A 24313-nucleotide genomic window follows, 5' to 3' on the forward strand; every position below is an offset into this window, starting at 1 on the left:
AAGGTTCCGCCCTTGGTTGGGGCCCAAACTGGGAGGTTATCTGCCCCAAATCTGTCCCAAGTAGCACGTTTGCAGGGATCCGATCAGTTACCCCCACCTCTCTCACCCCTCGCCCCGCGCCCCAGTCCACATAAATGTCAGCAACAGGCAGCGCCGGGTCAATGCCTCCAATCCCGGAGACAGCGAGGGTTTTTCCAGGGATCAAGTCTTGGGGGGACACCATCTCAGGCCGCACCAGAGTCACCTCCGAGGCGCTGTCTCGCAGTCCTATGGTCACAGACCGGCCGACGGTGACAGGTTGGAAGCTGTCCAGGGACCTACCACCACCCCCACCCACACAATACACCTTGGGCGGCCCTTGGGACGGGGACGGAGCCGGGGCCTTGGGACGCTGAGGGCACATGGCCTTGAAGTGTCCAGGTAGGTTGCACTGGTGGCACCGTCTTGGCTCTGCCACGGGCCTGGAGAGGGGAGTTGAGGGGGACACCCCCTGCAGTCTAGGGGCAGGTGGGGCAGTCGCAGAGTTCATCTTACCCCCTCTCCAGGTGCTGCTGGTGGCTGCTCTCCTGGCTTCAGGAGCCCGATTGTTGGTGTAGTCATCTGCCAGGGCAGCTGTAGCCGTGGATCCCTTTGGCTTCTGGTCTCGGATGAACTGGCGGAGATCCTCAGGGCAGTTCCACAAGAGTTGCTCCGTGATGAACAAGTCCAGGATCTCCGGTCCGGTGGAAAGCTGCAGGCCTTGGGTCCAGTGGTCGGCAGCTCGGGCAAGTGCCCGCCGGTGGTCAGCCCAGGAGTCCTTTGGTCCCTTCTGTAGCGTCCGGAACTTCTTGCGGTAGGACTCCGGGGTGAGGTTGTACTGTTGGATCAGGGCCCGCTTGATGGTGTCGTAGCCCTGATCCGCCTCAGCAGGCAAGTCCCCAAGGATATCCAGGGCCTTACCCCTTAAACGGGGGGTCAGGTATTTGGCCCACTGGTCCTTGTTCAGATGATGCTGCAAGCAAGTCCGTTCAAAAGCAGTCAAGAAAGAGTCCAAGTCTCCATCCTTCTCCAGCACTGGGAAGTCCTCAACACGGACCTTTGGAAGTTTGGTGTCTGGAAGGTCACGTGTGGCTGATGAGGGCTGGAGCTGAGCTAGCTGCAGCTGGTAGTTACGCTCTGCCTGGCGCTCTTCACGCGCTGCTTGCCGCTCACGCTCGGCCATGAGTTCCTTGTAGCCCTCCCGGTCTCCAGCCTGGCGTAGGGCCATAGCCATTTGAAGAAGGCTATCCGAGCCTCCCAGGCTCGGTGGAATGGCACGTGGTGATCTGCGGCCCGCTGCGGAGCCTGGTGATTCACTGTCCATTGCAGAGCGGAGGGCTGGCATCTGGCTCGTTGAGGACCCTTGGGCGAGCTGCTCCTCATCTTGTCCAGCAGTGCCCGGTTGTGCAATGTCCTCTGCAGAGCTGTTTTCTGGCGTCGAGCTCCTGGAGGACTCGTGGACAACCTCCTCATCGTCTCTGGCCTGAGCATCGGCCATTCCTTTGGCTTTGCTCCTGGTGCTCTCAGCCATTCTTGCAGACTTTTGGTCACTGACACAGAACTGACACCTGATGCCTCCACACACCTTACAGTATCTGCACTCTGACACTCTAGTGTTGAGCTAGTCTGAAGACCCCAGCAGCCACAGCTGCTGCAGGCAGTCTTTAGTGTCTGGGAGTATGGGTCTCACACTCACACACACTATTATCTCGATCCCACCGCTTGCCACCAATATGTCACAAACCACCGGGGGGGGGGTCACTCAGAAATCCCCCGCGCTGGCTACCAGTACGTCACAATCGGGGGGTAACAAGTGGGGGTCCCCCCTCCTTTATACCTCCCGACCGACAGACAGAGCACGTGACGCGCTCTCTAGCGCCCCTCTTATAGTCAGGCCAATTATGGAATTGCCCGACAATAAGCAAGGAGGCCGCTATACTACTTATGCCGATTATTGAAGGGTCCCCGGTGAGAGGAGGGTATATATTCCCCCGACCTCCGCGGGCGGAATATATAATATCTTCCCGAATCTCACTGGCCTCCCCACAATAATCCTTGGCACAACTCGCTGCCACCAACCGATTTACGGTAACTATTAGCCGAACACACGGACGTGGGATTCAAGATCGAGATACCAGAACAGCCCAAGATTAATTATATAATTTAATCGCCTAAGGCACACTAGAAACTACAATATATACAATAGGGAATCTACAGAATATACATATGTCAGAGTACAGTTACAGATAAAGCATGGTTTACAAACAGGTATGCAAATTCAATCAGTTACCTTGTGCGTCTGGCCACAGGGGGGCGCTGTAGACCAGGTTTCTAGGAACTCCCACAGATGTTTCCTGCACGTGCCCCCAGCGAGAAGAACGCTGGAAAATGGCCGAAGTAGGGTTATCAACCTGGGCAGATCCAGGTCCCCTCCTACCTTAGTGACCTCACAGGGAAGCACTGCCACTCCCCCTGCATGGATCAGAATTATCCAGCAAAGGGGATTTTGGCTATAACTTTGCCTGGGAGCGTCGTAGGCAGACGCCAATGCTCTCATTGTGACAGTTATGAATTTAGCTACAGAACGAGGGGACTCATGACCTGTCTGCCAGTTCCCCATTGGCTGATATCACGCCTGGGGCATTTCCCAATGTCCTGTTCCCATAAAAAGGGGGTGCCGGCATCGTCCACATGCGGAGACACCATTTTTATGGTTGCCATATTTATCGGAAATATGGCTTGCGAGATATGAACCATTTTTTACTGGAGTCGTTCTGTCTGGCTATTTCCATAGCCTTGCTAACTAGCTAGCAGCCCCTACTACAGGGTGACGGCAGGGAGTCATCCTGTGTCCATTGTCCCAAAGCCACCTAATTTCCATATCACAGGACATGGCCATGGATTTGTTGCTAAACCAGTTGTGTGAAGGGAAGGGGGTAGTGACACCAGGAGAGGGCTTCCTGACATGACTTGAATGTCATGATTTATCGTCATATCTCCGGATTTACCTCACACCTGGAAAAGCTCTGTAGATGTGACTACATGTCTATAAAAATAAAGATCATGGTTGTCCAGTTTATGGCATTTATTGTGCATGTAAAATCTAGATAATAAGTGATGCTGCTGACTTGAGGGAGTTGTGAAGAGGACCTGCAAACGGAAGTCATGAACAGATGAGTCTGACAATTTGCCGCAAATTGCACAAAATTTTAAGTGCACTCACAATAGTGTCCCCAAATGTTTCCTCCTGGTTGGAAGGTTGTGAAGGCTCCAGCCGATCAGTTGCCTGTTGATTGTCTGCAGCGGCCACTTAACCCCTCCCACGCAAAAGTGGAATCCTATTGCCACTATATTGATTGTCACTACGCTGTTATAACCAGTTCCACTGCTTATATGCATGGCTGTGTGCTTCATTGTAGGCACTTGTTGGGCAAAGGTGTGGACGAAATGGATGATTGCTGATTATCGCTTTTAATCATACATTAATCTCGATTTTTAAAGACTTTTATGGTATAGCAACAAGGTATACTATAAAAGATATTGGTGGGATCAGCTCTTTCCTGGCAATTGTTGTTTTTTGTTTTTTTATGAGCATTTTCGAGTGGATTTGCTCCAAAATCCACATAAAAACCCCACTTCAGAATGCGCTATTTATATTCTCTCCATTGATTTTTAGTTGAAATTCTACCTTGCTTTTCATATGAGTCTTTTGAGCATTTTTTATTCTGCTTCAAGCAGGACACTGTCAAGTTGTAAGGCTGCAAGAAACCTAAAAAAAAAAACAAACCTAAACCTCCAAAAACATTTTCAATGCCGTATTTTAGGGAAAAAAATGGCGGATTCCTCTTGAAAACTCTGATTTATCTTCCTCCAAAAATCTCCGTGTGAACAAATCCTCAGTGATACATAAAGAGCTAAATGAGCAGCAGTTTCCATATGGCCCATATATTTGTTTTTTATTTTTTCTTTTCCATTCAAACATGCTTTATTCAGCCACCTATATGATACGGAGTAACCATACATATGCATACACTTTGCCAGGAACAAAGCAGCCCCTGTTGTCCAGATAATACAAACTTCTCTAGTCAGATCTACACCCATTATAACTGCCTATGTCAGAAAACCGGTCATAAGAAATCCTCCTAATTACTAGGGGAGTTCCTATTGTTTTGGCAGCTATCAAAATTGCATAGTTGTAGATCTTAGTGTACAATTAATCCTATCGGTGTCATACTTGCAAGGCTCACCTGGAGAAGGTGGATCCTCTAAGGTCTGGGTGGGCACATAGGCATCAGTGCAGCAGGCAGGAGACGCATGCAGGAGATGAGTAGCAAAGATACTGGAAGCCACAGGCAGACAGAAGTAGTCCTACATACTACAGATGGGTAACAAAGGTACTGAAAACCACAGGCAGATGAAAGATGTCTTGGGGACCGCAGACATGTTGCAGAGGCACTGGTGGCTGCAGGCAGACAGGGAATGTCATGGAAGCCGCAGGCAGGTAGCAGAGATGCTAGAAGCAACAGGCAGTCAGACGTGCTGGGGACTGCAGACAGCTAACGGAGGAACTGGAAGCCACAGCCAGACAGGACTCAGGAACAATATAGTCTTAATACTAATTTCACAAGTGTGTTTGTCTTGGTGAACCTTATATAGGCCCAAGGACATGATCACATCTGCAAAGCCCAACGTCGATCACAACAGAGTTTAGCAGACCAGGGTGAGGGAAGCAAAGCCCAGATTAGGGACAGGTGTGTAACAGTACCTACACGGCCTGTACTGCCATCATGCACCCACCAGGAGGTCTTGTACTCGCAGTTCCTGCGGTGACTGTTCAATATGTGGAGGACGTAGGGACAATACTAAACTGAAGCAGAGAGATAGATCCTTCATCGTTCTTACAAAGTAAAAAGAAAATCTTAGATATGATAAATCCAATACATAAGGTTTTGTAATTGATATATATTTCTTTCTCTTCCAGGTCCAGTTGTATATATGTTGGACCTCGCAGACAGACTGATATCCAAAGCCTGTCCATTTGCTGCTGCTGGAATAATGGTGGGTTCGATCTATTGGACCGCCGTCACCTATGGTGCAGTGACCGTCATGCAGGCAAGTGGGATTATTCCTGTCCTAGTCAGCAACCCAAACAAAAAAAAGTCCATTATTGCTTTCTGGATTCCAGCTCCGAGCTTCTTGTATCTTTTAGGATTTCCTTATAGGCTGCATTCACATTTGTGGCATGGCTTCTGATTTTGTAAAAGCCTTGTAATGGATCTAGTGGATGCATTTTCATCTGTTTTGAAACTGGTCCTTACTGATCCCATGGCTTAAACATTTTGTATAACTAGTAAAAAAAAAAAAAAAAGTGGATTGGTCACCTAGGAAGCGAAACAAAATAGTAATTTTTTGTGAACATGGCTAGTTTGATGGATAAAGCTAGAAGAAATATCAACAAAAAAAAACAAAACATTTGCAAACTTTTGAAGAGGTATAAGAAGACTTTAGTCACTACAAAACCAGACTGGTACATTCATTGTTCCATATATCTTAGCACTAAAGAGTTCAACTGTCTCCTTTTGGTTACTGTGTTTCATGTTCCATTTGCACCTGTTCACATTAGAAAGGTAGAATGTGCCATCAGTCATTTTCTCTACAGCGATCTCGTTGGGGTCACGGATTTTGTGACGCACATCCGGCCGCTGTAGCGATCTCGTTGTGTGTGACTCCTAGGAGCGATTTTGGATCGTTGCAAAAACGAGGAGCGATTTTGCTCCTCGTTGACATGGGGGTCCTCTCCCAATTATCGCTACTGTCGCTTGGGCGAAGTTGATCCTCGTCCCTGCGGCAGCACACATCGCTACGTTTGACGCCGCAGGAACGAGGAACCTCTCCTTACCTGCCACACACCAGCAATGAGGAAGGAAGAAGGTGGGCGGGATGTTCGTCCCGCTCATCTCCGCTCTTCCGCTTTGATTGGCTGGCTGCTTAGTGACGTTGCTGTGACGCCGAGCGAACCGCCCCCTTAGAAAGGAGGCGGTTCGCTGGTCACAGCGACGTCGCCGAGCAGGTAAGTACGTGTGACGCTGCCGTAGCGATAATGTTCGCTACGGCAGCGATCTTCACATATCTCCATAACGATAGGGGCAGGTGCTATCACGCTCGCCATCGCTAGAATCGGCTAGTGATGTCGCAGCGTGTAAAGCCACCCTTAATCCTTTTATTAGCAGGTTCCTTTCCACCTATAAATTGTAGGATTTTTTTTTTCTTAACTCAAAGAGAGGCATAAGTTTTATAGGGACGCAACAAAAAGAGGTAGCCTTGCCGCTGGCTGTTGGGCTCACATAAAACTGGCCGTTTTTGTGTGCCAAGTAGCTGTTTTTTCATAGCACTAATATATGTTTATATTCCTATATTCATTGTTTACATATCTTAGCACTACAGTGTGCAGCTGTGTTTTGTTTTTTTTTTTTGTTACCCAATCACACAAAAAGCATGGGTACTTCATGTATCCTTCTTGCTGCCCAAGGAACAAAGAGAGAACTTTCAGATCACCACATATTGACCATCCTTGATCCTTTCTTGAGAATAAATTCTTGTAGCTTTCCTTCAATTGCACAGAATACTCTACAGCCACTGAAGCATACTCGCTGCCATTGTGCAGTAGCAGCAGTTTTCAGACTTTTTTTTTTTTTTTTTTTTTTAATGAATCAATAGTCTCCACTCACTCACATTCTACTCAATGGTAAATTTTTCTTTGACTCCACGAACATCACTGCCACTAATATAGAACACCATCGTGACAAAAGGATTTCCTTTTCTGTGCTTCTGAACCATTAAAAACAGGTATCAGAAGCTAGCTGGTTCTTTTCCTTTTAGGCTACGTGCCCACGCTGCGGAAAATGCGCGGATTTTGCCGCGGATTTCTCGCGGAAAAGCCGCGGATTTCCCGAAAATCTGCAGCTCAGGCACTTCCCAGCCATTTCTATGGCATTTTGGAAATGCTGTGCCCACACTGCGGATTTTTCCGCAGCGGATTTCGTGCGGATTTTGATCCGGAAAAATCTGCACCATGTCAATTATTGTTGCGGATTTTCATCCGGATTTTGGCTTTAAAATTGGAAAAAAAAAAAATTAAAAAATTCCGCACCAAAATCCGCATCAAATCCGCGGCAAATCCGCTAAGGTGCGGATTTTGCGGGAGAGCTGCGGATTTTGATGCAGAAAAATCCACAGCTACATTCTCCCATGGACACATAGCCTTAGTCTAGAGCCTAAAAGGTCTGCAGAAAATTTAGGAAGGACCAAGTCCCTGATTAAATCATTTTAATTCAGGCTGTGAAAAAGGCTGTGGCTCGGCGGGACTTGCGTGAAAGTCTTTGACTGGCTGACAAAGGTCATAGGATTCTGACAAACTGTATATGATGGAATTTTTGGATATTTTTTTTTACGGAGTTCAGTGATCGAAAGTAAATAATCACTTTTTTCAAACAATTCTACCCTTACAGACCTCATATAAAAAAGAAAAAAAAAATTGCTATGATATTTAAATGGTGAAATTGTTTAGACATCAGATTACACTGAGAAACTCAAGCAGGCCCAAAAAAAAACCCCAAAACAAAGTAGGTATAGGCAGAGGAAGACTCATATTAGTTAGATATATATGATTGATGCCTAATATCTTCTCTAATGTGCCCTGACCCAAAAATAAATAAATAAGTTAATAATGAAATAAAAATAAAATAAATAATAAATTCTTAGCAATACATTCCTACATCAATTAAGAAATGTGCTCTTCAGACCATCTGGGGGCATCACAGCTCTGGACCAGACCCCAATCAGAGTACAATAAAACTTTCACACTCCTTATCTATGAACTGCTGCAATATTTACTGCCACAACTGATTGTCCCCTTGCCATTCTGATTGTTCTCCTTCACATTACTTGTCTTATTTACTGCTCCATTCTATGTCCTGTGGTGTATAAATATGTGTCTCTTCAGATTTTGTGCTATACTGAGCCTGATGAAGAGACCTGAGTAGTCTCGAAAGCAGCTATTATTACCATCTTTTCAGTTAGCCATTAGAAGGTATCAACCACTGAGGACTCAGTTCTTTTAAACATTTTTTTATCTCTTCTGGCTAACACGGTACAAAGATATACAGTGGAACCTTGGATTACGAGCAGAATTGGTTCTGGGACTGTGCTCTTAAACCAAGTTACTCTTATATCAAAGCGAATTTTCCCATAGGAAATAATTGAAACACAGGCAATTCGTTCCACAACCCAAAAATATTTACTGTATGTATACAACCTTATTACAGTAACACAATATAATGTACTGTATTCATATAAAATTATTACAATACACTAATACAAAATACTGTACAGTTAAAAAACATAGAAAACAAATTAAATTGCACTTAAGCTTACGATATAATTGTTGGTGTGTTAGAGATACAATACAAGCAATGTGTAGAACTACTGGTTATCAATAACAAAGTACAATACTGTATCCACAAATGCAAATTGATAGACATGGTATATAGTATATACTGTACTGTACAATGGTATACAGTATACAGTACATATGTACAGAAAGTTACCTCTAGAGCTGATCAGAGCGCGGTGAAAGGACAGAACTGGAAGTGTGCACGGTGAGTATTTGCTCTTATTGCAAAGCATTGCTCTTAAACCAAGTTACAAATTTTTATACATTTTTGCTTGTCCTGCAAAACACTCTCAAATCAAGTTACTCTTAATCCAAGGTTCCACTGTATTTTACTTGTAGCACAATAGATACAGCTCAAGTGGTGCCTCCGCTCCTTGTTGTCTCAAGTATAAAGGAGTCTTCCCATGTTGTCTCTTGAGCTGCTCACAGCTCTGCAGTCTCCTCACTTCCTGGTTGCTTGGGGCCGAAACTTCTCCTTAAATGACACTTCTGATCCAAGAGCTTAATGGTCTTTCAGTGTTTGTTCTGTCTAAGGCTACTTTCACACATCCGGTTTTTGCTCTGCGGCACAATACGGCGCTCTGCAGAAAAAACGCAACCGGTTTCTTTGCCGCCGGTTGCGTTTTTTTTTGCATAGACTTACATTAGTGCCGTATTGTGCCGCAGGGGCTTGCGTTCGGTCTGGTTTTTGCCGCATGCGGCAGATTTAGCCGATGCCGCGGCCGGATGGACCGTTGCCTGCAACGTTTTTTGCTCTGGCAAAAAAAAAAACACCGCATCGCGCCGCATCCGGCCGCTGCGGCGCATTTTTCAATGCATGCCTATGGACGCCGGATGCGGCGCGATGCGGAAAAAAAATGCATCCGGCCGCCGCATGCGGTTTCTTCCACTGCGCATGCTCAGTAGCGTGCCGCAACCGGAAAAAAACGGACCGGCCGCATGTAAAAACTTATGCAAAGGATGCGGTGTTTTCGCCGCATCCGTTGCATAGGTTTCACAGCTGGATTGAGCCGCAGTGCTCAAACCGGATGTGTGAAAGTAGCCTAATCTGTTCTCACTTTATTTGCATATAGCGATACCTGGACTTTTTTGCCTCACATTCTACATTAAATTCTATTTCTCATTTTATAATTTATGGTCTTACAACCCCCCACAATATGGTGTTTTGAGCCGCTAAACTTCAAAAGTGCACTTTTTTTTAAAAGGTTTCCAGAATTTTGGCCACTAGTGTATATTTTACCCATAAAATGATCAAAAGACGTCTTACTTAATGACCGATGTACAAACGTCTGATAACTATTCTCCAAGAATAGGGTCTCCAAATTATTAATGTAGTGTATAGATCTGCCGACATCTGAGAGTACCAGATCTTCTGATTACTGTGGTTTTCTTTTATATCTCTTCTCCTGGGTTGTAGATATTTATTTTTTTTATTCTTCTTTTCAGTATTAGTTTGATGTGACACCAGAAGGGTACATCTGGCCAGCCCTCATCTGTATTTGCCACCAGGGTGCATTTCTAACATAAGATACATTTTAATTACCAGCTTCAAGATGTCCTGGAAAATGCATGGTTATTTCCAGCCGATGTATTCACCGTATATCCCCATAGTAATAGCTACAGATGTTTCTTCTCTAGGGGTGTAATCATAGACGTGCAGACTTGTCGACAGCTGTGCGTGGCATGGAGTGCGGCCAGACAAGCTTCTGAGACATCGCTGTGTATCCCAGAAGAGGGGGGAAGCCGTCCCTTACCCAAAAGAGAACTTGTCCTGCTTTGTCAAGATCTTTTGATTATAATCATATAAACATTCATAAAATATTTGATCAGACAGGACAATATATCACTTTGCTTTTAATATGAAGATTAGCTTAAAAAGGGTCAACTATACCAGCTAATACAGTTAGGGCTGCGGATCCTGACATATCTTTTCCAAATCTATACCAAAAGAGCCAGAATCTACCAGAGCTCCTCCGGCGACTCCCATCTCTAACTTATTACATGGCGTCCTCTGTGGGTGTATGTAGGTGACCCTCCATTATATTGTTCATATACCAGAATAGGCTATTTATTCCTTTATTTCTTTGAAGAATAACAGGGGGACTACGAACAATATAGTTATAATGAAATATTCTCTAGAATTATTTCATTAGGAAAGAAATGGTTACTAAGAAAGATGTCACTGGAGTAGAGGGGGTTGTCTTTCAAGGATTTACCTATGGAAGGTCATGCTAAAAGGCAATTAATGGCGCGGTCGGCCTCCTTCCCCCTCTCTGGCGCGGTCGGCCTCCTTCCCCCTCTCTGGCGCGGTCGGCCTCCTTCCCCCTCTCTGGCGCGGTCGGCCTCCTTCCCCCTCTCTGGCGCGGTCGGCCTCCTTCCCCCTCTCTGGCGCGGTCGGCCTCCTTCCCCCTCTCTGGCGCGGTCGGCCTCCTTCCCCCTCTCTGGCGCGGTCGGCCTCCTTCCCCCTCTCTGGCGCGGTCGGCCTCCTTCCCCCTCTCTGGCGCGGTCGGCCTCCTTCCCTTTCTCTGGCGCGGTCGGCCTCCTTCCCTTTCTCTGGCGCGGTCGGCCTCCTTCCCTTTCTCTGGCGCGGTCGGCCTCCTTCCCCCGCTCTGGCGCGGTCGGCCTCCTTCCCCCGCTCTGGCGCGGTCGGCCTCCTTCTCCCTCTCTGGCGCGGTCGGCCTCCTTCCCCCGCTCTGGCGCGGTCGGCCTCCTCCCCCCCCCCTGCCTTACCCCTATGGAAGTCTAGCAATACAGTTGCTTTTTGCTGCCCCATTCCTACAGAACTTAAATTACATTTTTGAAATGGCTCCTGTTGGAAGAAACCCTTGTTTGTGTAGTAGCAGGTCTGGCTTCTGTGCTTGCTGGTAACCTGAGGATGTCTCCATGCTGAGCAATCCTGACTACTGGAAACTTCTTTGCTCCCGTTGCCATAGTGAACCACAAAACCATAAATTTCCTTTTGTTTATAAAAATAAGTTTCTTCTCCTCCTCACAAATGAGTAATGTTAAGCCTGATTATCATTTTTAATTAACATCTGTGCTAGTTATGTCAATGTTGCCTTTGATTTTCCGCCAGTTTTTCTGAGCTCCCGTTGTGTGTATTTGCATACCGAATATAGAAGTGATTACTCACGCGGACCATGTGGAGCAGAGGATGCACAATTATTGTTTTCCTGATGCTTTGTTAGGTTCCAACAGGCCATTAAGTATTTAAAGCTCTCCAGCGCTTCATTATACGTCCTGCCGACAATACCATATGTGCTGACGTGCAAGTGTACAACGCATTTCAGGGTTCTGATCCATTAGATATTCTGTCTGAAAACCTCCATGGCTCAACATCCGTCATTAAAAATATGGCTCAATATTGGAAGCTGTGTGACACCATGTTGTGGGGAAGCTGCCGCCAGCTGCTCATTTTCCCCACAGTGGCCATTAATGGGGAATTGTTGTGTTTCATGTGGCTGGTTATATGAATGCTGACCATGTAATGTATGGATAGTCTGGTCTGCAGATCTGGTGCCTAGAGCTCTCTGGCAGTGAGAGCAAACATTAAGCATCCATATGCCCTAATGAGGAAATGGGGAAAGTCGCTGTGAAGATATGATGATGGCAGCCTTTAAAGTTGATGTCCACTACTTTTAATATTGATGTTCTTATCTCTTGGTCAACATTATGAAATCGGTGGGGACCGACGCCCGGCATCCCACTCATCAGCTCGGAGGTGGCTGGATTTTAACAGGCAACAAAGCACCGCTCCATAACACTGTTTAGTGAAGACCATAGATGCAGTACTAGCAATGGCCACTACAATTTGTATGGCGTTGCGATGTCGTCATATTTGGCCGCTGCCAGAGCTGATAACAGTTGACTGGTGACAGTGTGACGGATGAAAGACACCCCCCCCCCCCTATAATCCTAAATTGATGTCCTAATCTAGGTTTGTGTTAAAGGGGTTATCTGGCTTATTTTACTTATATTTTTTTTTGTTATTTCCCTATTGGGCTACATTGGTGAAGGTGAGTAGATAGTGACTATTTACCTGCCCTGCTGTCAGCCCCCTCCCCCGGCTCAGAGTGATTTTGCTGCTTCCTGTGATGATGCGTCAACAGGGGCTGGACCTTGTTGTTGGGCATCACAGCCGACGTCATGTTGCCGCCCTGCAGCCGAACAGGTACAGTGCAATGAGCCCCCGCCCCTCTAATCCTTCACCACCCCCTCCCCACATTCCATACTCCTCCCCCCGCTCCCTGTGCGCTGCTATCTGTGCCATGTATGTGTTTGGGTCCTAGACAAACAGGGTTGCCCTCTCTGTCTAGCACGCCATCAGCGGTGTTTACCACAGCTCATTGTGATGTATGATGCCCGAGTAACTGTGTCACCCCTCCCCCGTGCGCTGTCTCTCTCCTCACTCTGTGATGAATACAGACAGGAGCAGAGAGCAGGGTTGTCACCTGACACCAGCGAACAACAGCACTGAGCTCTGCATCACCTAGCTGTAAGCAGGCTGCACTCATCACAGCATGGAGGAGAAGATAAAGCATGGGTGAGAGAAGAGTGCAGGGGGAGAGAAGACAGTGCACGGGTGAGAGACAGAGCAGGGGGAGGGGGAGTGGCAGAGAAGAGAGTGCAGGGGGAGAGAACAGAGTGCACAGGTGAGAGACAGAGCAGGGGGAGGGGGAGTGGCAGAGAAGAGAGTGCAGGGGGAGAGAACAGAGTGCACAGGTGAGAGACAGAGCAGGGGGAGGGGGAATGGCAGAGAAGAGAGTGCAGGGGGAGAGAAGACAGTGCACGGGTGAGAGACAGAGCGGGGGGGGGGGGGGGGACGGCAGAATACAGAGTCCATGAGGGGGGATTATATATATTGTATCTCTAGGTGTGTGTGTGTGTGTGTGTGTGTGTGTGTGTGTGTGTGCGCGCGCGTATATATATATGTATATATATGTGTGTATATATATATATATATATCTCTCCTATAGACTAATATTAGGGGCTATATATTTATATATTATATATATATAGCCCCTAATATTAGTCTATAGGATATATATATATATACATATATTCCTATAGACTAATATTAGGGGCTATATATAGTCTTCATTATTCATTTATTTGTCAGGTAATACTGACAGGGAGTGTGTGCAGACATATTGTATATTGTTCTTGCACCATAATTTATCTACAAAAAATCCTTTCGAAGATTTCATGGTTATTTAAATTGGTCAAGACATTGAACATTAAATGGTCTTCTTTAGCACCATGTATGCTTTCTAAGAGCGCCTATCACCAGGTCCAAAGTAGCCAGTTTTTGCTTCAACAGCTAAAATATAAATTATGGGTGCGTGGCCACTACACAATTTCTGCTAAAACCAGTTGGCTACATGCACGCCGATCGGCAATCCTTGACATACAACTGAATGATCGTTCCTTGCACATGGATATCATTGTTCTCTGTGGCACCTGTTTACACCAGACAAAGTGCTGCTGAGTGATCATTTTTAGGCCTGCTAACAAATTATTCATCTGGTGAACACGTGTATTCCTCGTTTGGGTGATTGCTTAGACAGGCTGATTTTTGGCAAATGTGCGTCATCCCTAGGTACAGTCGTTTATGATAATTGTCCACTGTAAATACAATTGCTCTGGTCCTGGGGAGATTGGACACGTAGATCTAATGTGCAATGTGTTCAGTGAAGGACATGTCTGAAAAAGTAGAATAATGGAGCAAAGGCTGGGGATGAGTGAAAAATGGGAAAGGAAAGGGCAGGGGAAGACATCTGTACAGGAGCACGAGTACCGTGGATTGTGTTCTCTTGCTATAGACTTGGTGTGGCCTAGACATTACTTGCCAGTTTCTCACCGTAGCGGTCTATATTGGTCTCTTATTCTGCAGGTTGTTGGGCACAAGGAAGGTCTAGATGTTATGGAGCGCGCAGATCCTCTGTTCCTGCTGATCGGCCTCCCCACCATACCTGTAATGCTGATCCTAGGAAAAATGATCCGCTGGGAAGATTACGTGCTCAGACTGTGGCGGAAATACTCCAACAAATTGCAGATACTTAACAGCATATTTCCAGGTAAAGTAACATAAAAGGTTAATAAATGGATGTCGTTATCCCAGAAAGTCTGCGGTTGTCATATAAAGGAGTGGACAATTGTTTTTTTTAATTTTTGCTGTCTGATTTGGTCTAGAGAGGGAGGTACCTGTCACAGTACTTCCATAACAGTGATGACAGCCATCAGCTTGTTCCCCAAGTTTCTTCTTACATGACTTCATAGATATTAGCTGTCTGGGAGTGCACATGATTTACAGCATCTGACAGTGCCGGGCCGGACTACTAGTCCTATATTATTTGCTAATGAGGCCTTCACTAGAAGACGCAGCGGGGAGGCACTGTTCCACTTTTGTTTCTCACTTTTTCAGAAAAACTGGGTATTGTAAAACAATCTCTCACACATACACACTTTTGTATTTGAATCTCTACAGGAATTGGATGCCCAGTGCCTCGGGTGCCCGCTGAAGCCAACCCTCTAGCAGATCACGTCTCTGCCACCCGCATACTATGCGGAGCTCTAGTCTTTCCCACCATTGCTACAATAGTCGGCAAATTGATGTTTAGCAGTGTTAACTCCAACCTACAAAGGACGATCTTGGTAAGAATCTACGTGGAAAATGCAATCTGCCAAGTGAATGTATTAATAACCTTCCAGCCATTCATGTGCTCTCTAATATACCCACTCATAGAAAAATGGCATAGATTTATTTTTTTTATGCTTATCGTAGATGTGTGTAATTTCATTCATTTTTCCATGTAATGCATGGTTTCCAAATATTTTTTAAAAAAGAGATTTATTCTAAATATTTGACTTTTTTTGTACTTGGTACATATAGTAAAAAAAATAAATAAATAAAAAAATTACTATTTCCTATGAATTCCTCTGGACACAAGTTGCCTAGAGTAAGGATGGGGGTGATGGGCATATTCAGTAGCTTTCAGCCTCTCATGGTAATTCATGCTGTGTTATACAGTCAACACCTGCCTCTAACCGTAACAGGAGCTCGCTCTGATCTCTGCTGTTTAAGCATTTAGAGGCTGCTGTCCATACCTGACAGTGGCTTTTAAACAGTTGCAGTAGTGTGGTTCCTATTGGAGCACACACAGATTGCAATTGTTTAAATGCTATTGTCAGCGATTGATAGCAGCCTCAAAATAGACAGCAGAGATGGGAGCAAGCTGTAAAAGCACTGCAGACACCCGTCATGTATAGAGCAGGCTCAACTCCTGAGTAGTAGTGGGGAGGGAGCACTACCATGCTTGAGTCTCGTAACTAGTGATGAGTGATCAGTACCATGCACAGGTCTCGTAACTAGTGATGAGTGGGCACTGCCATGCTCGGGTGTCCTGTACTTGTAACTCGTGATGAATGAGCACTACCATGCACAGGTCTCATAACTAGTGATGAGCGGGCACTGCCATGCTCGGGTGCTCGGTACTTGTAACTAGTGATGAGCGGGCACAACCATGCTCAGGTGCTCTGTACTCGTAACTAGTGATGAGCGGGCACTGCCATGCTTGGGTGTCCTGTACTTGTAACTCGTGATGAATGAGCACTACCATGCACAGGTCTCATAACTAGTGATGAGCGGGCACTGCCATGCTCGGGTGCTCGGTACTTGTAACTAGTGATGAGCGGGCACTGCCATGCTCGGGTGTTCTGTACTTGTAACTAGTGATGAGTGAGCACTACAATGCTCAGGTCTCATTATAATCAGCAGTCAAATGGGCTCGACTCAAGCATCCAAGTATAATGGAAGTCATTGGGTAACTTGAGCATTTATCTTGAAGATTTTCCGGAAAAATGTTAGGGTCCCCCATTGTCTTCCATTATTCTCGGGTGCTCAAGTCGTACTCGTCCGAGCACCCAACTCCTCTTAACAAGTGTTCGCTCATCACTACTCCTGAGCCCTTTTTTATTTACCTGAACCCCAGTGAGTCTCTTGTCGGGAAAGGTTCAAGTTAATGGAAGTCTTCAAACTGAGGCTGGACAGACATCTGTCTGAGATGATTAATATATATGTCCAGATTTTCATTATTATTGGTTATATATTATATGCTAGCTCAACCGCTGAATACATCAAAAAGAAAATACCAGAGCACTTGCGCATATTCAAACATAAATAGTTTTATTAACATACACTTGTATATATATAAAAACAATGATGAAAGGCATACATTGACTTTAAAAAATGCGGTGTGACAGTGTACATAACACACACATAGATGCGGGGGTCGTTATGCTGGCTAGTATTTAGAGTCAGGGAAAACCTACAGTGGTCTTCATTTCCTCCCTACTGTGCTGGGTAACAGAAATTAAATATATAGCACGCATAGCATGTGCTGCCAGGATGTCCGGGATTCAGATAGGGGAGCACCTCTCCTGATATTAGTTTGTATCCTGGGTGGATTCAATACTTATGATATATCTATGCATCCTGGTCAACATATCCTAATGCTTTATTCACCTAGAGGTTAAATTTAAAGTGCTTAGTGCATACCATGGGAAAATAGATGTCCTCACCATTCAAGTTAATAAATGTGTTTACTGTGTCTCATCCTAGTACATGGATATAGTAAAATACAATCACCATATATATCAGGGGTGGGCAATTAATTTTCCCATGGGGCCGCATGAGAAATTGGGATTGGTTTAGAGGGCCGGACTAATATAATTACCTCAGTTCTACCCAATATACTACATCACTACACCCCCTCCATATACTACACCTGTAATAAACTACACCACTACACCCCTATATACTATACCTGTAATATACTACACCCCCATATACATTTGTATTATACTACACCACTATATAATACACCTCCGATATACTACATCATTACACCCCTATATACTACACCTGTAATATACTACATCACTACACCCCATATACTACACCTGTAATATACTACAACTCCATATAGCACACCTGTAATATACTACAACTCCATATAGCACACCTGTAATATACTAAAACTCCATATAGCACACCTGTAATATACTACAACTCCATATAGTACACCTGTAATATACTACACCTCCATATAGCACACCTGTAATATACTAAAACTCCATATAGCACACCTGTAATATACTACACCTCCATATAGCACACCTGTAATATACTACAACTCCATATAGTACACCTGTAATATACTACATCACTACACCCCTATATACACCTGTAATATACTACATCACTACACCCCTATATACACCTGTAATATACTACATCACTACACCCCTATATACACCTGTAATATACTACATCACTACACCCCTATATACACCTGTAATATACTACATCACTACACCCCTATATACACCTGTAATATACTACATCACTACACCCCTATATACACCTGTAATATACTACACCTCCATGTAGCACACCTGTAATATACACCTCCATATAGCACACCTGTAATATACTACATCACTACACCCCATATACTACACCACTATATACACCTCCATATAGCACACCTGTAATATACTACACCTGCACCCCCATACCACACACACTACACCCCATACAGCCTGCACCCCCATATCACACACACTACACCCCCATATGTCACACACCCTGCCATATAGCACACCTGTAATATACTACACCTCCATATAGCACACCTGTAATATACACCTCCATATAGCACACCTGTAATATACACCTCCATATAGCACACCTGTAATATACTACACCTCCATATATCACACCTGTAATATACACCTCCATATAGCACACCTGTAATATACACCTCCATATAGCACACCTGTAATATACTACATCACTACACCCCATATACTACACCACTATATACACCTCCATATAGCACACCTGTAATATACTACACCTCCATATAGCACACCTGTAATATACTACACCTCCATATAGCACACCTGTAATATACACCTCCATATAGCACACCTGTAATATACACCTCCATATAGCACACCTGTAATATACTACATCACTACACCCCATATACTACACCACTATATACACCTCCATATAGCACACCTGTAATATACTACACCTGCACCCCCATACCACACACACTACACCCCATACAGCCTGCACCCCCATATCACACACACTACACCCCCATATGTCACACACCCTGCCCACATATCTCACCCTGCCTGTACCCCAACTTACCCCTCTCAAACACTCTGCACCCCTTCACATGCTTCTGTCACAGTCTGCAGCCCTCATATGCACTCACCCTGCAGCCCCCCTCCCCCTCATGTCCCCTCTTTTCTCATTACCAGTCATCATGTGTCCACATCTCCTTCAGGATTCAGTATCTTGCTTTCTGCCCGGCATCCTGTGTCTCCTCCCACACAGTCACATGGGCGTGACATCATCGCAGGTCCTACAGTGCAGGATGAATTATTCTGTCTGCTGTGCTGCTCCTTCTCCTGCACTGACTGTGCGGACCTGCACAGGATCTCTTCCTGCTCGGCACGCTGCAGCCCGGCTCCACTGCACCGGCTGAAGACGGGCGGGCCGGTCACAGAGAGCAGGCGGGCCGGATGTGGCCCGCGGGCCGCCCCTTGCCCAGGTCTGATATATATCTTTGTGAGATCATGACACTTAAACATCATATATAATTTTAAGCAAAAAATGCCTGCACATGTGAGTTAACAGTCACCATTTAAAGCTGCAGTACATATACAGCACAGTAATCCACAAAAAAAAGTTCGTTCAATGTATAAAGGCAAGGCTATATTACCCATAGCGTTTTAGGTGGATAATTTCAGCTCAGCAAGACCTCCACCCCAATGTACATTTCGCATTGGAGAGCTTCCTCAGGGGGCTGCTGTTAATCGGTGCACCATAACCTTATATACTGCCAAAGTTTAATCTTGTTTCACCTGCGCTCCCAATCTGGCGCATGCGCGCTGCCGTCCACCAACCCCCCAGAAGCGCCGCTCGTCACTGCTGCGCGCGCGCGCCCTGTGGCCATGGCTTGGGCTCACGCGCACACCCTGAGACAGCGGCGTCATTCGGGGAGGCGGGCGGAGTCCAGCGCGCACGCGCTCGGGAACACACCTGGGGTTAACTACATCAACAGAGGACTCGACACACAGAGTGTGCAAGGTACAGTTATCCATATGTCGTCCTATTGCGATCAGGATGTATTCTATTCCACCTTGTGTGTCATGGATCGTTAGTGTTTATGGTAACTTTATCCCAGGTGGGGCATGATGTCTCCAGGTTCTGAGTATGATTCCATTGGGATTAGTTTCGCAGGCAAGGTTCTCCTTAAGAAAAAACAAAAAGCCAGCACCAAATGTGCACTTCAGCACTAAACATTCCAAACTGTACTTATTATAAAAATTTTGAGATTTTTGGCAAAAAATTGCAATTTCTTGAGCTGCCTCGCCACGTCACGGCAAATCTCATTAGAGGCAGTCCTACACTAAAATATTTTTATAAAATGTGCCATACGGCCTCACATATGAATAGTAGAACTGCTCTCAGCAGCACTCACCTGGTCTATTTCAATCCCGTACCCATGACTGAGTCATGGCTGTGGGCGGGACAGGTCCAAGCAAATGCTGCATGAAGTAAATAGCCTGTGGACAAAGCCTGATGACTCAATGTGAACAGTCACCAACCGCCAAAATCTAGACAGATGGAATACATCCCAAATTGGGGTGCATAGCAAGGTGGAGGTCAACCACCGACCAATTCAATGAAGAAAAAACAAAAAGCCAGCACCAAATGTGCACTACAGCACTAAACATTCCAAACTGTACTTATTATAAAAATTTGGAGATTTAAGGTAGCAAAGAGATGGTGGCTGTCAACAAACACATAAATGACACATATTAAAATCGATTAAAAGCCAGCATAACGACCCCCGCATCTATGTGTGTGTTTTGTACACTGTCACACCTCATTTTTTAATGTCAATGTATGCCTTTCATCATTGTATGTATGTATGTATATATATATATATATATATATATGTATGTATGTATGTATGTATATATGTATGTATATATATATATATGTGTATATATGTGTGTGTATATGTATATGTATATATATATATATATATATATATGTGTGTATATATATATATGTGTATATATATATGTGTGTGTTAATAAAACTATTTATATTTGAATATGCGCAAGTGCTCTGGTATTTTCTTTTTGATGTATCTGTCTGAGATGGTTTAGTGAATCTTGCGTTGCGCCTGGGGTTGGACACGATGACCCTGTAGCTTCCTTCCAACCCTATCATTCTATCATAAATCCAATTTTGAGGCATTCAGAAGCTCATACACATTAGTCTAAAGTGTATGGAAATGGACAGTTTCCACCATATCAAATGACCAACGCATGGCATTTAGCAGTGCCCCATCAGTTTAGTCGATTGTTTGGAAGACGGTCATCGTCTGTTAAGCTTTGTCCGTGTATGCCAACATCCATACGTCTTGTTTTTCAGGGTGGGATTGCTTTTGTGGCCATAAAAGGAGCCTTCAAGGTGTATTTCAAGCAGCAGCAGTACTTACGCCAGGCCCACCGGAAGATCCTCAACAACCCCGAACCAGAGGAAGTATAAAGCTTTTAACCCTTTCCGTGTCATAAATGTCATAGTGACTCTTCGCCATCGCACAGTCCTGGGATTGTGGACAAGCTGCGGCTGCTACGACCTTTTTGAGTTGTTTTTTTTTCTTTTACACAACACTCGATAAAGCACTTTTATTTAGCAGGATAGAGTCGGTGGACGTGGGATATGGTCGTACACGGCTCTTGGACGATTCTATTATCCTATCGTTTGTACCATTTCGTTTTGCATCTCACGCGCTGGTATAAACCCCGTCGTAGTGTGTTGTACGCAGAACGATAAATTGTCATCCATATGGGAGAATAAACTGAAGTTTGTGATTTTGCCATTTTTATATTTTCAACCATGTGGGGAATAAAAAGAGGGATTTTAATTAATTTTGAGGCCAAATGACAATGTTTCGGATCTTTCCTCCGGATGGACACGCTGGCACAGTGATGCTGGTGTTACACTGAAGTCGTAAAACTATTCTTACACATTGATTTTGTTGTTTTTTTTTGTTTTTTTCATTTTAATGGACACTGCAACCAAAAAAAAAAAACCCGGAACTGTCCTGATACTGGTGAGGTTTTGTTTTGTGGTTCCCGGGAATTGGCTTTGCTGTGTTGTGCGTCATGCCGGCTTGCTTGTACGGCCGTCATGCTGCATGTGCTTTCCTTTAGTAACGCTGACGTAAGTACATTGGCAGGCATGGCACATCATTTTTGGGGATTTTTTTTGGGCATGGATCACTTCATAAAGGACCCTTTATTTTGCATAATCTATTATTGTCCTCCGTAGAATACAAAGTAAGTTGTATGTTATGTTCACACACACCGGGTGGCATACATTTTTTTTTTTTTTTTTTCTGTTTGGCGTTCTTAGCACCATAATTGTAGGCCCTGGCATTAAGAGGGTCTTCTCCCATACACTATACTCATCCAAAAGACACCAGGTTGGTCTGTTCTAGCCGGGTTTTTAATGCATACATTCTCCAAGATTTATTAGGGCCTCAGCCGACGTCAACCTGCATCAACAGAGTCTTCCAGCCTCCGTGTGCTAGGTTGGCCTCGCTTTACCTCTTCCCTACCTTCCGATCTGGTTTCGGACATCCTTTAGTATGGCATCCTACAATGGTACAAGAACACTAGGATTATTCTCATTGGGTAACACACAGATCCTACCTCTGAACCATAGAATGATGTTTGAGTAAGCACAAAACTTTAGATGTTTTCTTCAAGCGTGCAGTCTCAGGCAAAGCATCAGAAATGATAAATTAGGGGTGGCAATCCTCTAGCCTGGACAACCATGCACCCCTGAAGCCTCTTGTGCAATGCTTCCATAATAACTAATAGGAGCTGAGCTGGGGAGACTCTTGGCGTCATATGTTGCTGTAGCCTACAAGACCGCTTGCTACTTTGATTGCTATTTTTTTTTTTAATTCGGATAGAACAGCAAACAAGTATAGTTGTTGGGTTTTTTTTAATAAGTATTTTGTGGCTTAAAATGGGCTTAAAATATTTTTAAAAAAAGTATATTTACACATGCCAACATTGAAATTGCAACACCAAGTCATAGAAATTAGGAAATGGATAATGTGTTAATGATAGTAAATACTATAAAAATGAAAACGTTTTCAAAGCATCTTGATTTAGTCAGTAACATATGAGTATCACATGCAGAAATCCCCGCACTTACAGCCTCGGCTGCTATCAATGGGTTTATTAATGGTTATCTGAGGAATGTTCAGCTCCGCTGAATGCACATGGGCACAGAAATCATCAAGATCTGTTGCTGGCAGCTCCCTTTACAATTAGGCTAGGTTCACATTTCCATTGTTTTGCATCAGTCACATGCGTTGCTTGATGCTTGTGACTGATGCGTTGTACAACGGATGACAAGAATTGGAATTAGCTGATTCCGTTGTAAAACGAGAGAGAACGATCAGCTGATCGTTCACAATAGCCGTCCGCCGGCTTTTGAGAGCGATCAGATGATCTCACGGTGGCCGGCTATTGTGAATGATCAGCTGATCGCCCTCATTAGCTGCCATTCGGGAGATCAGCTGATCGCTCTCATTAGCTGCCATTCGGGAGATCAGCTGATCGCTCTCAAAAACCGGCAGCCGGGAGATCAGCTGATCGCTCTCAAAAGCCGGCAGCCGGGAGATCAGCTGATCGCTCACAGAAGCCGGCAGCCGGGTGATCAGCTGATTGCTCACAGAAGGCGGCTGCCTTGTGATCAGCTGATCGCTCACAGAAGGCGGCTGCCGGGCGATCAGCTGATCGTTCGGCCGCCAAGAGAGAGCATGCGCAGCGAAATCATAAGGATTCCGCTGCTCAAAAAAACGTTACTCTCTGCGTTCCTGCCGCCCAACGGTCAGTTGTTCCACAACTGATCAGTCGGGTGGAGGATGCAACGCAAGGGCATCAGTCACAATCCGCCGCTCATATAAGTCTATGGGAAACAACGTAATCCGCCAAATGGATTGCGTTGTTTACCAGAGCGGCGGATTGTGACTTATGCAAAACAACGGAAATGTGAACCAAGCCTAAACGATCAGTGACGCCCCAGATGTGATTGAAGACAAGTCCAGAGATCCTGCAGACCATGGTAGTATGTTTAGGCCACACAGACTGCTCACAGAAGCAACAACAAATGTGGCATGGTGTGTTGGAAAACCGTTCCTGGGATAATTTTTTGGACAATTTTTTACCTTATAAAGGCCTCTTCATGTTGATGACCATGTGTTTTCCAGACCAGTCTCCAACTATCATTGTGTTCAAGACAAACGCGGGAATCCTCGCTAAAGAGGATAGACCTCTGTTCCAACCTCCATTACCATCTCTCCCTACACCTTGATAGCCTCTTGCCTTTTGTGAGCAGTAGTGTGAGGTCAATGGAACCTTTGTAGGTGGACATCTGGCTTGTAGTCTAATGTGCAAATACCTTCCGATGGTTTGTCTAGACACTGTTTGATGCTGTGGGCTTGCTATCGAGCACAGCTAGGACACTGTTGGTAGATAATTGCAAAAACAGCTGCCAGCAGCAGATCTTGATGATTTGCAAAAATGCATTCAGCATGGCAGAACAGTCCTCGGACAATCATTATTGACTTATTTGATAGCAGCCACGATGTGTAAGTGTGGGGAATTCATTTCTGCAAATAGTACCGATACGCTATACTGAATAAGTTGATATTTTGAAAATGT

The 24313-nt window shown here is 45.0% G+C and overlaps 1 protein-coding gene across 1 annotated transcript in view; it reads left to right on the forward strand.

Annotated features, from left to right (window-relative positions):
• The window catches only part of MARCHF5 (membrane associated ring-CH-type finger 5), a 64614-nt gene extending 43169 nt beyond the window's left edge, over positions 1-21445 (forward strand). The window contains exons 3-6 of the mRNA XM_075348562.1: positions 5000-5130; positions 14364-14547; positions 14958-15124; positions 21000-21445. Of these exons, the coding sequence (XP_075204677.1) occupies positions 5000-5130; positions 14364-14547; positions 14958-15124; positions 21000-21116 (599 nt within the window). The 3' untranslated portion in view covers positions 21117-21445. The remainder of the gene's footprint in view (positions 1-4999; positions 5131-14363; positions 14548-14957; positions 15125-20999) is intronic.
• The last annotated feature ends 2868 nt before the right edge of the window (positions 21446-24313 follow it).

This window comes from Anomaloglossus baeobatrachus, chromosome 5 (assembly GCF_048569485.1).
Source record: "Anomaloglossus baeobatrachus isolate aAnoBae1 chromosome 5, aAnoBae1.hap1, whole genome shotgun sequence".
NCBI lineage: Eukaryota > Metazoa > Chordata > Amphibia > Anura > Aromobatidae > Anomaloglossus > Anomaloglossus baeobatrachus.